The 12,456-nt window shown below is 29.4% G+C and overlaps 1 protein-coding gene and 1 long non-coding RNA gene across 4 annotated transcripts in view; one reads left to right on the top strand and one right to left on the bottom strand.

Annotated features, from left to right (window-relative positions):
* Positions 1-9,122, top strand: part of LOC109350797 — a 16,387-nt gene extending 7,265 nt beyond the window's left edge. Inside the window, exons 2-3 of the long non-coding RNA XR_002108127.1 lie at positions 3,160-3,165; positions 8,419-9,122. This is a non-coding gene — a long non-coding RNA (uncharacterized LOC109350797). The remainder of the gene's footprint in view (positions 1-3,159; positions 3,166-8,418) is intronic.
* On the bottom strand, positions 5,179-9,449 carry LOC109350765. Of its 3 annotated transcripts, none has more exons than XM_019592066.1 (3): positions 9,287-9,449; positions 5,475-6,598; positions 5,179-5,428 (listed from the first exon to the last, which is right to left on the bottom strand). In XM_019592066.1, exon 2 carries the CDS (start codon positions 6,571-6,573, stop codon positions 5,560-5,562), a length of 1,014 nt encoding a protein of 337 aa, XP_019447611.1. In that variant the 5' UTR covers positions 6,574-6,598; positions 9,287-9,449; the 3' UTR covers positions 5,179-5,428; positions 5,475-5,559. The 3 variants fall into 3 exon arrangements, with proteins under 3 accessions (XP_019447611.1, XP_019447628.1, XP_019447619.1); XM_019592083.1 differs by lacking the exon at positions 9,287-9,449 and having other exon boundaries at positions 5,239-5,428; positions 5,475-5,633; positions 5,676-6,598; XM_019592074.1 differs by lacking the exon at positions 9,287-9,449 and having other exon boundaries at positions 5,239-5,428; positions 5,475-5,640; positions 5,680-6,598.

The raw sequence follows: 12,456 nt of genomic DNA, 5'->3' as shown, positions 1-12,456 counted from the left end.
CTTTCTTTTGTGTTTCTGATTGATCTAGTGACAAGACTCCATCTTGTACAACCTCAATGACTTCTTGATACCGAAATAACACCTTCATTTGTGTTTGCCATCTATCCCAATTCTTGTTGGTAAGGACTGGAAGCCCCATTGCTTGAAGATTGTTGCTGTTTCCACTCATCCTTTACTTCTTTCACTGTTCTGCCTCTGTCAAGCTTCCCCTTTAACTAGTTGATTCACACACGGCTTTCTCAACTCCTCTTCACCAAGTCAGCTTCTGCAACTCGAGTCCCACAGGATCTTGCCTTTGCTCTGAATACCAATTTGTTGGGTTGTTGTTGTTGAACAACAAACCAGAACCGAAAATCAGAAGAAGAAAAGAAAGAAGAATGTTCAGAGAATGAGAGAATTAGAGTTAGGAAGAAGAAGAGATTAACAATGAATATGCATCAATCTTATTCCAAGAGCAAAATGGAAACTTTCCTTATATAGCAAACCTGCCATAACTGAATTAACAGAATTTTAAAAACCTTCCAAATAAGGCAAGTTTCAACTATCAATTACAAAGTCAATCCTAATCAATTACAACTTGAATTAATACTAGTTTATCTCAACATTTTCAAATATACATTTTTTTTAATATTTGTCATCATATATCTTACTATAATTTTTTAACTTTTATTATTTCATCACAAAGGCAATGAAATACATTATGAAAATCATTATCAATATATAAAAAAGAGAAAAAGATGTATATACTGATAGTGTAAGAGTTTTTTACAGTGTCATCGTCCATTATTTATTTTCAATCACCATTTACTCTTCAAAAAAAGTAATCCAAATTAATAGTAAATGATGCACTGACTGTGTATAAATCTTTACATTGTGAGTGCATAGATATTACACTCTTTAAAATAATATATGAAAGAGTAAATTACACTGACACTCATGAGTTTTAGTGAAATTACACAAACTGCCCCTCACTTTTTTATACCTACACAAACCTTCCCTTATTTTTATACTTTCATTATACTGACCACCTCTGCATACGAAATAAGTGTAATCTTTTAAATAAAAAAATGTGATAAATGCAATTAAGTTAAACAAAACATGTTATATTGGGGAGACAAGTCCAAATGATATATGAGTCAATATTTCTTTATTATTTTTCGTTCGTTACACTATATTATAAGAATGCTTTAAACAATATTTCCTTAGAAATATTGATACATTTTGTAACCAAAAAATAATAAAGATACATTGATTTGTATATTATTTGGACTTATCTACACAATATATCATGTTTTGTTTAACTTAATTGCATTTATTACACTTTTTGTTTAAAAGATTACACTTATTTCTTATGCAGGGGTGGTCAGTGTAACAAATGTATAAAACTAGGGGAGGTTTGTGTAGGTGTATAAAAGTGAAGGAAGGTTTGTGTAGGTGTAGAAAAGTGAAGGGTAATTTGTGTAATTTCATTAAAACTCGGGGTGTCAATATAATTTTATTAAAACTCAGGGGGTTTGTGTAGGGTAGAAACAAACATTTTTAATATGAAGTTTAGTGGAATAGTAAATGAGATGAATATAACCTTGAAATTAAGGGTAAAATAGGAATTGACACTCCAATATAAAAAACAAGTCAACTTCAAAATAAATAATTCATCCTGGAGGAGCTTTAATTTTTTACTATTTTCAGAAAAAGTAAGTTAAGTTTATAATGTATACTATATATAAAGTCAAAACATGGTGTAACTACAACCATAATATATTTATATATTCCTATTTTGCCCACCAATTTTAAATTTAAAAAACCATATAATTCAATATAATCACCTCAAACATATTAATTATAAGTTACATATTCTAATAAAGATAAAAACATATATAATATAAAGTAAATACAATATAAAAAACATTTTAATTCTACAAAATGAAGTGTATAAAAATTATTACTTAGTACTTTAAAATAAAAATATGACTGATAGACACTCAACAGTCGCACACTAGTATAAATAAACAATATAAATTAAAACTTATTTTTTTTAAATAAGCAAAAACTATAAACATTTATTTATATGGTTTAAAACTTAAACTCAACACGATCTTGTAGCTTAACTCCATACGAATAGTTTAAAAATGAGAAAATAATATATATATTAATAGTGTAGAGTATTATATATTATCATTTCTTCATTTATTATTAACTATTCAAAATAATAATACAAATGAATAGTGAAAAATATTAAAGTTGTTAGTTGATTTCAGTTTGTTAGTTGTAATATTGTTTTCGTTAATTGATTAATTAGTTAGTTAGGCATTGTAGTATACAAAGGGTGATCCCTTATTTCTTGTGACTCAATTTTATATAGGAAGTTTCGATTTTCTCATTCATGATTTTCTCTCATACTTCTTGATTCATCAAGAAGTTTTCTCTTCATGGACTTTCTCATTCTTTCTTTCTTGCTTTATCAAAATTCATGCATGGCTCTACCATTTTAACTCAATTCTATATAGGAAGATTCACTATTTCGTTCATAGCTCTCAAAAAAGGTTGGTTTCACATTCATGAAGGTGATTTAGATGATGGTGTATGGAAGTTGGTGATTGATTTGATCATGTGAAAATATGCATCAAGATCCACCCATTCGTATTTCATTCTTACCGAATTCACTTTGTCAAAGAACCCAAGTTGAGAAAAGGTATTTTGCAGTTATCCACTATTGTTCATCAACATTACCCTTTGAGATCTTTCAAAGTTCTTGAGATTCTTGGTCACTTTAAATCTTTTTCTTCTTATTCTTCATCAACTACCCCCAATTATTTCATTTTTTTATTACTCTAGTTTCTTTACCCCTCTCTCTCATTAAATACACAACATTATAATGTGTAATTTTTTCCTCATTGAAGCAACATATAAGGATCAAGATTAAGGTCCATCTCATTTCTTTCTTTCATCCGTTATGATCGGTGTGCTTCTGTCAAATAGATGGTTAAGCATTGGATGAAATTGTTTCTGCCAAATGGTGGTTAAGCGTTAGTATTGCTTCACGTTCAGATTTTAAGATTGAGAGACGAAGATTCGCTCACCAACAAAAGGAGCTATTAGAGTATGTGTCTAAATTTGAATTACATTCTAGCCAAAGTGTTTTCTCATCACTTCCATTAGATCATGGTTATTGTTAAAGTTGTTAGTTGATTTCAGTTTGTTAGTTGTAATATTGTTTTCGTTAATCGATTAAGAGTTTAATTAATCGATTAACTAGTTAGTTATTAGTTAGACATTGTAGTATATAAAGGGTGATCCCTTATTCCTTGTAACTCAATTCTATATAGGAAATTTTCATTTTCTCATTCATGATTTTCTCTCATACTTCTTGATTCATCAAAAAGTTTTCTCTTCATGGATTTTCTCATTCTTTCTTGCTTTATCAAGATTCATGCATGTCTCTACCATTTTAACAAATAATGTACTGTTTATATATAAATTTGTACTAGCATAGATCTAAAAATAACATAAGACATTGTTTTAAATAGTAAATTATATAAAGATATAGCATGTAAATGATTGTTTATTATTATTATTATTATTATTATTATTATTATTATTATTATTATTATTATTATTATTATTATTATTATTATTATTATTATTATTATTATTATTATTGTTGTTGTTGTTGTTGTTATTATTATTATAACTAGCGTGTCGACTGGCACTTCGTGCCACCAGTCACTCACATTTTTTTTATTTTTTCTGATATAGAATGCAATATATAAATTCAATAGAGAGTGAAAAATTAGAATATAACATGCAATAGTTAATATGAGATACATAAAACTTATAGGAATTTCTCATTTTGTGCCTCTAATAATCATTATAGATGTTTTTTTATGTTATTGTCTAGAGAGAATATAGAAATAAGAGAATATGTGAAGATTAATGATATATTAATATAAAAAATGAAAGCAATCAAAGTAATTTTGGAAGCTTAAAGCAGTTATTAATAATACAAAAAATAAGTTTGAAATATAAAATTTATGTCACGGTGGTGGTTATTTATTGTTTTGTCTTTATTAATAGTAAGAAGTAAGATAATAGTAAGATTAGCATAGATAAACATGAAATGAAATTATGAGTTATAAAAGATTAAAGAGATAAACATAAAATACTCCATGAGTAGTTATTTTATGTTTATTGTATTAGTAAAGATAAACATAAAATTAGGAGTTATAAAAGATTATACATTGTTTTTGCATCATCCACCTTTCATATTTATTCTTTATATTGAAAATGTTTTCAAATTCTCTTACCTTAAAATGCAATGTGCTGATGACTCCTTCATATGGGCCTAAGGTTTGCCATCCAGACCATGAGCACATAAGACTGACCGAAAAATCGATTAAAATTTAATTTGTGATTAGTGTACTTATTTCTAAAAATCCCAAGTTTAGAAATTCCCAAGTTTTTTTCTAAAAATCTTCCATCACCAAACATGGCTATAATCCCTTAGTGACTTATAATCCATTCTAATTCCTTGGCAAACACAACACATGATAGTGCAAAAAAAAAAACATACACTAAAAAAGTTGTATGGTTTATAAATTTGATTGGCTGCATTAGAATAGCAAATACTTAGGTAGGAGAATGAAAATGCTTAAAGCAAAATTGAATCTCATAATAATAATATCACACAAAAAAGCTTATGGAAAATTGAGTATCTATCACTAACATCACATTAATATAAGCTAGTTGGTAGCTTATACAAAAAAGTTTAATGTTGTAACAAAGGAAATCACAAATGCTTCTGGTTTATTTTTTCGGTACTACCTAATATATTTTCTCAACTTATGGGCAAGGAACTAATCATTTTTTATATATGTGATTGCCCCTCACAACAAGTGTCACTCTCAGGAATCAAACTTCTGACCTTTTAGTCTTTCTGTTAATCTAGTAGAGTCTTACACCAATAGATCAACATCATGTTTAGTTCACTCATGAGCTGCACAGAAATTTGTTTGATTAGGTGTTGGGAGGGTTTCTGCAGCAAATATAGAATTGTTTGAATTTAGTGCTGCAAATTGAAATCAAAATGTTTTACTTTTTAATCTCATCATATTTTGCTCTATTTATAAAATAGATTAAACATATTTCATCAACCAAACACTACCTTAGTTTGTCTAATAGTTGAAAAAGCATGTTAGCAACTATTCAATATTGTACATGGTAATGTCAAAGATTTCATAAAAACAAATGTTTACATTAGTGAATTTCACAATGGAATGTGCAAATGTTTGCAAGAGGAAGGTAAGAATGTACATGTAAAAGAAGTTACAGCAGAAATACATAAATACAAATGCCCATCTTTTGATTTTCCAGTTTCTGTGAAAGAAACCATCCAAATGTTATCTGCAGCTATATGCCTAAGAAACCAAATCTGAAGACAACAACTTCGGTTGAGAAGGTAAGGTTCCGTAATCTACTCTCCCTAGACTCCGGAAGGTGGAAGCAATGTGCACTGGACTGCCCTTATATGCGTAAGAAACCAACCTCCTTCCAGCTTAATGTTCAACTATCATCAATCCTTGTGTGTGTTTCTCTCCGTCTACGCCTCCTACCAGCACGGCCCAATAGAACTCCATGGTCATGGTGATGAATATGGCTAACCAGAGATACACCATCATCGTTACCTTCATCGTACCTGCCATTATCACTGTCTTCGATTGAGAAATCCAGCTCACCAGCCCCATTACCGGGCACCAGCCGTCTACTAAGGTTGTTAAGGTCATTCCCTTGCCGAACTGCATGCATCAGGAGGAAGAAATTCATTGCCTCTATACCCATCTGAACTCTTCCATTTCTTTCTGCATTATCTGTACCACCCTCATCATCTGAATCGAAGTCATTATGCTGGTGTCGTTCTATAACGTAATCTCCAAAAACCATTGCCCCGGGCATGGTTGATGTTACTGTGCTGATAACATCTTCCCGTTCACGCTCCCACTCAAGCCATCTCCATTTTCGTTCATGAGCAGGATCTACGTCACGTGGGCGTGCCGAGGGATGCTCTGCCTTCACATGCTTCCGTAACTCCTTATAGTTACCAACAAACGAGCAGTTATCCTGCATGCAGCTTCTTGTCTTCGCATTCAGATAATCCCGCACAGGTTCCACAACAGTCCAACCTTTCACCTGACCCCGGCATAGGGGACAAGCAAGCTCCGTGACTTCACTCTTGCCAAGGACCGAGTTTGTATCCAATAGCGCACCTGGATTACTGATGGAGTCTTCCGTAACTTTAGTGTAAGCTTTCTTGTACTGATCAAGGCAGTTGGAGTGACGATAGCTAGTTTGGCACATATAGGGACGGCAACCCTTGTCATGAGAAGAACAGAGGAGAAGAACAGCATTGTGTGGATATTCCATGCACACAGAACATGTTACATCTTCCCACTCTTTCTTGTCAAGGATTTTAGAGCACTTCTTTTGGCAAATATCCCTTTCGCACCCAACCAATGGATATGGAGTCAGTCTGTACTGTCGAGACGTAATTCTGTGTCGTCCCCGGCTTCCTTTTGCCATATTTCAGTTTGAGCAGAAAATTAAGCTGCAAAATAGTAAAAGGACTTTGACAATGATGATCTAAAGATTAGGTTGTCAAACTATATAGTGCGTGCTATTTTACATAATTTTAATATGAATTGTAAAAGAAGTTATTGTAGTCTGTATAAACCAAGGAATACAGACACTCAGACACACTTAATATTCATTGCGGCTCAGGAAGAAACCTTAGGTCCGCACATCACGATTTTTCAATCATATAGAACCTAACTGCAAAGAGTCATCAAGAAGTCCCATCGGAGAATCTAAACAGGTGATTTTCTCCCTTAGGTCTCAATAAATTCCAGCAACTTATTTAAGTATGTTAGATCATGCAGCAAGGTGATCTATTCCTACCAAGTTTGTTGAACCACTCATCAAACACTTGTAAAATAGTAAGACTACATATCCTCCATTTATCGATAATTAATGATCAAATATTTCATAAGAATCCAGATGATAAACACACATAACGGACACAGCAATCGCAACTAACAAAGAAGATGGTTATATGTGTCACTGTTCTAACATTCACATATGCAAAGTTAAAACCCACACGAGCCCTCTCTAAAATCCCAATGTTTAGTTGCCTAGTTTTTCATACAAACACACTCACAAGGGAAGAGGAGAGTAAAATGAGACTCAGAACCTCACTATAAAGAGAAAGGAACAATATCTTTCTAGGTCAATACTTAGTGTCATCACATTACACATGTAACTTTACTTCTTCCAAAATCGATAACCATTAATGGTTGACCAGCCCTTAAAGTAATGGCGGCAGATGCCTAAAAGGTCGAAGACAATTTGAGAACTTCCAAATATTGCATGTCAATTTACTCAAAAACCAACTAGAAAGAACTAAATTCTACAATGCAAATTTCATCTAAAGTGTTTTTGGCCATAGAAAAATACATCAACCTGAACCAATAAATTAAGAGTATTATTGATTGATGCTATCAGTATTACATTTTGAAAATCCATTATTTATTTTGCATAAAAAACTCATTAGGTAAGAGAATGAGAATAAAGAAATAACACATGGGGCATCCTCTTAGAAGAAGCCAGAAAAAGTAGTTTTTATGTCTAATCCCTCTAAAAGATAGATGCAATCATGCAATATTATAGCGAAACCTACTTTATTTGCCGATTTCGGCAGTATTCTAGACATTTAAAACAATTCAGATAGGCTCATGTTATCACAGTTTATGCTAGCCAGGATAATAACACAGAACATATATCAATCACCGTTATAGATTTTGGCTTACTAAAACATGACTTGAGAATCTAGCACATTAACATGTTTACCAGACAAGCCTCAGTAAAGAAACAGGAGACGTAATCGTGGTACAAAATTCATTCAAGCAAAACTTTTCTTAGTACAAAAACAAGTTCTGAACATCTAATAGGATCATAAAGTGGAAAAACAAAGATCCTAAGTGAAATAAAAACAGATGAAACTATTTGAGAATTAAACCAACACAATAATGAGATAAACTCTAAAAAAGAAAAAGGATACCACTTAATTTTTTTTAATTGTAATTAAAAAACAATGTTACTAATCTTTGTTCCAATTGCAGGTTGCATCACGTGATGTGGCCGCAATATTGTGGTTGCAATGACCTCCACAACCACATCATACCGCAATTGCGTGTTACACCATATCACAATGATGAGGCCACATCGGGCCACGATGTAACCGCATTTGGGCCACATCAGGCATCAAAACACATCAAATTGAATTTTTTTATTTAATCACAACAAAAATCACACTACAATACCGCAACTGCAATTTAAAACACTGTTATTAACTAAATTGCATGAAGAGAGCTGAATAGAATATGAACACAAGTCTATCTAGTTAACAGACTGAAAATCGATAATAAATTGGCAACAATTGACTAAGCACTCAATGCAAATTGCAAACAGTTATAGAATAGCAAAGGAATTTGTTGAAATAGCCCCATTCTGCAAACAATGGAGCCTCCATTATAGACTTCTGAATCAAAGCAAGTTATGCATCATCAAGCTATAATGAAGAAAAGAAAAAAACTAACCAAGTTGGCAATTGAGTTAATGAATCCAACAAGTTAACTTGAGAGACCAAAGTGCATCTAGCAATAAATGAGTTGAATAGAAGAAAGAGAAAAAAACAAAGTAAGAGATTCATATAAGTCAATGAAAAGGAAACAACATGGTTAGATGCAAAAACAACAATAGCAAGCAAAGACAACCAACAAAGTAAGACTAATTAATTTTTTTAAATAAAAAGGTTAATAAATTATTAAGTAGAACATGATGCTAAGATGAAAAGCACATGGTAGTAAATTTTATCCATCTAACCTTAGATCCAATCATACACACTAATATTAAAATAACTAACTTTTTTTAATTACAAAACAACAAAAACAGATAATTATCCAGAAAAAAAATGTGGATAAAACAAAAATACCCATTTGTTTAGAAATCGAGAAAACAAAGGAAAATGGAAGAAAGTTTGAAACTTTAACTTACTGCTATAATGTTAAGCCAAATGGGTATCTGTTCTTGCAATTAACAGTTCAAAACAGAAAGAAAAAAAATAGTTGTTAGCCAAATTTAAGAGTGTTTCAATGTTATATATATTCAAATCTACAAAAACAGAAAAGGAGAGAAAAGTGAAAAGCAAAAGAGAAAAAAGAGAATAAAATGGTCATACCAGAAGCTACGAAGAAATTGAAGAAAAAAATGTGGAAATTGAAGAAAAGGAAACGAATTTGAAGGAAAATTAAGAGAGAGGGGAATTGGGTTGTTCTGTAAGCAAAGATCGAAAGCTAAGGCGATGAAATTGGAGGAAGAGAAAGAGAGTTATTTCTACGCTATATCATGTCTTCATTTGTGTATCATGGTCCTGACAAAGGCTATTATGGTAAATTAATTGTCATTTTTCTATAAGAAATAATCACTTACTCAAAAAGTTTAAAGTTCATAGTTTATTTTTTCATAGTTATACTAATTATACTTATTTTTAGTCATTGATTTTTCTTAAATCTAATTGATCAAATAAATGAAATTTAAAGTCATCTTGATTCATTTTTTAATCACTTATTTCATTCACACATTTAGTCCATTATATTTTAAAAACTCATGCAATGAGATTGTGTTTAAGTAGTGCAACTTAATTTGAATATAAATTGATCACTCCTCTTTTTTTATAAGGTGATTATTTTTAGAATATAATATATATATATTGGAAATATAAAAATTTTGTATATACTTATTATATTATTTATCATTCGTTTGGATAAATTTTTTGAAAAACTAATAATAATTAAATATGAATACCGAATCATATACATTATAAAACTTAAATTTATAAAATTTGTTGCGGACATTTTTTTATAGGATACTAAATAATATTTATTTCTTTATACAAATCAATTTGTATAAAAATACTTTTAAAATTAAATCATTGACTTTTTAGATTTTTTGTTTTTTTTAAATCCAGGAAATGTTAGATCAATAAGTTATTATTCCTATAGTATAAAAGATTGTGATCAAATAAGAAGAGAGTTAGTATGACTTTCACGCGCTCCAATGGTGGGTGGATGTCACAGTCCTTGTGTACTGAAGACGTTGGGACTTGGGAGAAAGTGGGGTTCACGTGGTCTCTTCCACAAAAACAATGTCATTTTGATTCGCACATGAATCAAGCATATTCTATTCTTCTTTTATAAATTCGTTAATTTTTTAATAAAAATAAAATTTATTTATTTTTTGTGAAAAAAATTATTTTAATTGTTATGCGTTTTATTTAAGGTTTTGTGATGCGTGTTAAACAATTTAATATTTTTAAAATTTAAAGTATTTATATTAATCATTTTAGTAAAAAAATGAATTTTATGCTGCTTATGGTCGGTATAGAAATGTTATTATCAGCCTGTAGAAATTAATTATAGAAAGCATTGATGCACATAACAAAACATATAAAGAGTGATTTGTTCACCTCATATTATTATATTCAATCTCATTCATTTATTTTCTTAAATTTAGTAAACTAAATTAGTAACAAAATGAAAGATGAGATTGAGTATAACTAATGATATATATATATATATATATATATAATTAAAGTCTAGAAATTAATTATTATTTTTCAATTTTATTTCTAAGTGTTCATGGGTTTTCAAATTACTAGTACTATTAGTTTATAGCTGCATATATTCTTATAAAAAAGTTCAACATAATTTGATTTTAAGGGCTCAATTTTTATTATATGTATGAAAATGACTTTATTGAATAAGCCGGAATTCGCTTTTTAATTCCTAGAATACAATTAGATTTTAATATTTATGTCAAACCGGTGCGAGTATACAAAAAAAAGCTAAAAATCTATTTTTTTAATGATATATTTTTAGAAACGTTATTGTGACTCTAAACATTATTTTTCTTATAGATCTAATCTAATAGTTTTGCACATGTTGACACGTGTATTTGTATTTTTTCCATGTAGTGATATTTAAAAAAATAATATAAAGTTATATATAAACTTATATAAATTTCATTGACCTCGATGATAAAATTGTGTTTTTATCTCTCACGAAAAATCACCATACAAGTAAATCTATTTCCTTAAGTATTTTTTTTCTTCATTTTATTACAATTTAAATATTACTTCTTCTATATTGATTTTTCACTAGATTAAAATTGTACAACATTAATGGAATATATCGATTTGGATATATGAACTTCAGCAATGTTGTCATCGTGGCGTTTCATGAAGTCATAAACACGTAAACTGATCTTTCCTCTTTGATGAGGGAATCTTTTCCAAATAATAAAAGAATTTAATATATATATATATATATATCCTATATCTATACTAATAGATAAAGAGAAAACATAAAATAATTTATGTGAAGTAATTCTAATATCATATTTCTAAATAATATATTCCTTTAATTAATGTTTCCTTTTTAACTATCACATCAATTATTAAACCTCATTTTCAAACCGATACGGTTTTTTTAATGGATAAGTGAATTATATTGATTATTACATTAAATTTGAAATGTGAATAAATTACTTAGGCATAACAGTTTACTTTCATTTTTAACTTCTAGCATATGTCGTGTGATAGTTTTCTTAAATAATATAATATGAAGATGATACATTCTATATAAAAAAATAAGAATGTAGGTGAGTAGCTGGTCGACCTCGCTAGTATATCTATACTATATAAAGCCAAAACATGGTGTAACCACCACCATTGTATAATTTATATATTCATATTTTATCCTTCAATTTTTTAATTTAAAAAACCATATAATCCTATATAACCACCTCAAACATATTAATAATAAGTTACGTATTCTAATAAAGACAAAAAAAAATATAATACAAAGTAAATACAATACAAAAAAGACATTTTAATGCTACAAAATGAAGTGTATAAAAATTAATTACTTAGTACTGTAAAATAAGAACGTGACCGACAGACACGACAGACACAAAATGTCTGTCGCACACTAGTATATATAAAGACAAAACATATTGTAACTACCGTCATGTATGATGCAATTTTTTCTTTCCTGTTTTATCTTTTTAACTTTAACAAAAAAACATATAATGATATGTAACTACTACCACATCTTAATTACTATTAAAATAAAGACAAAAGAATATAATATAAATGTACTCAATAAAAATTACAATATAAAATACATTCAATACAAAAAATATTTAGATTTATCAAAATAAAATATATATAACTTAAATATTTGACACCATAAAGTAAAAATGTGGGTCGGCAAACACGAGTGTTTGTCGCCATACTAGTGAACAATAATTGTAAAAAAATATGCATTTATTATATCATTTATCATTATT

Source organism: Lupinus angustifolius, chromosome LG01, assembly GCF_001865875.1.
Source record: "Lupinus angustifolius cultivar Tanjil chromosome LG01, LupAngTanjil_v1.0, whole genome shotgun sequence".
In the NCBI taxonomy this organism is placed as follows: domain Eukaryota; kingdom Viridiplantae; phylum Streptophyta; class Magnoliopsida; order Fabales; family Fabaceae; genus Lupinus; species Lupinus angustifolius.
Note: the sequence above shows the minus strand (reverse complement) of the source record. Positions and strands in the feature narration are given on the sequence as shown.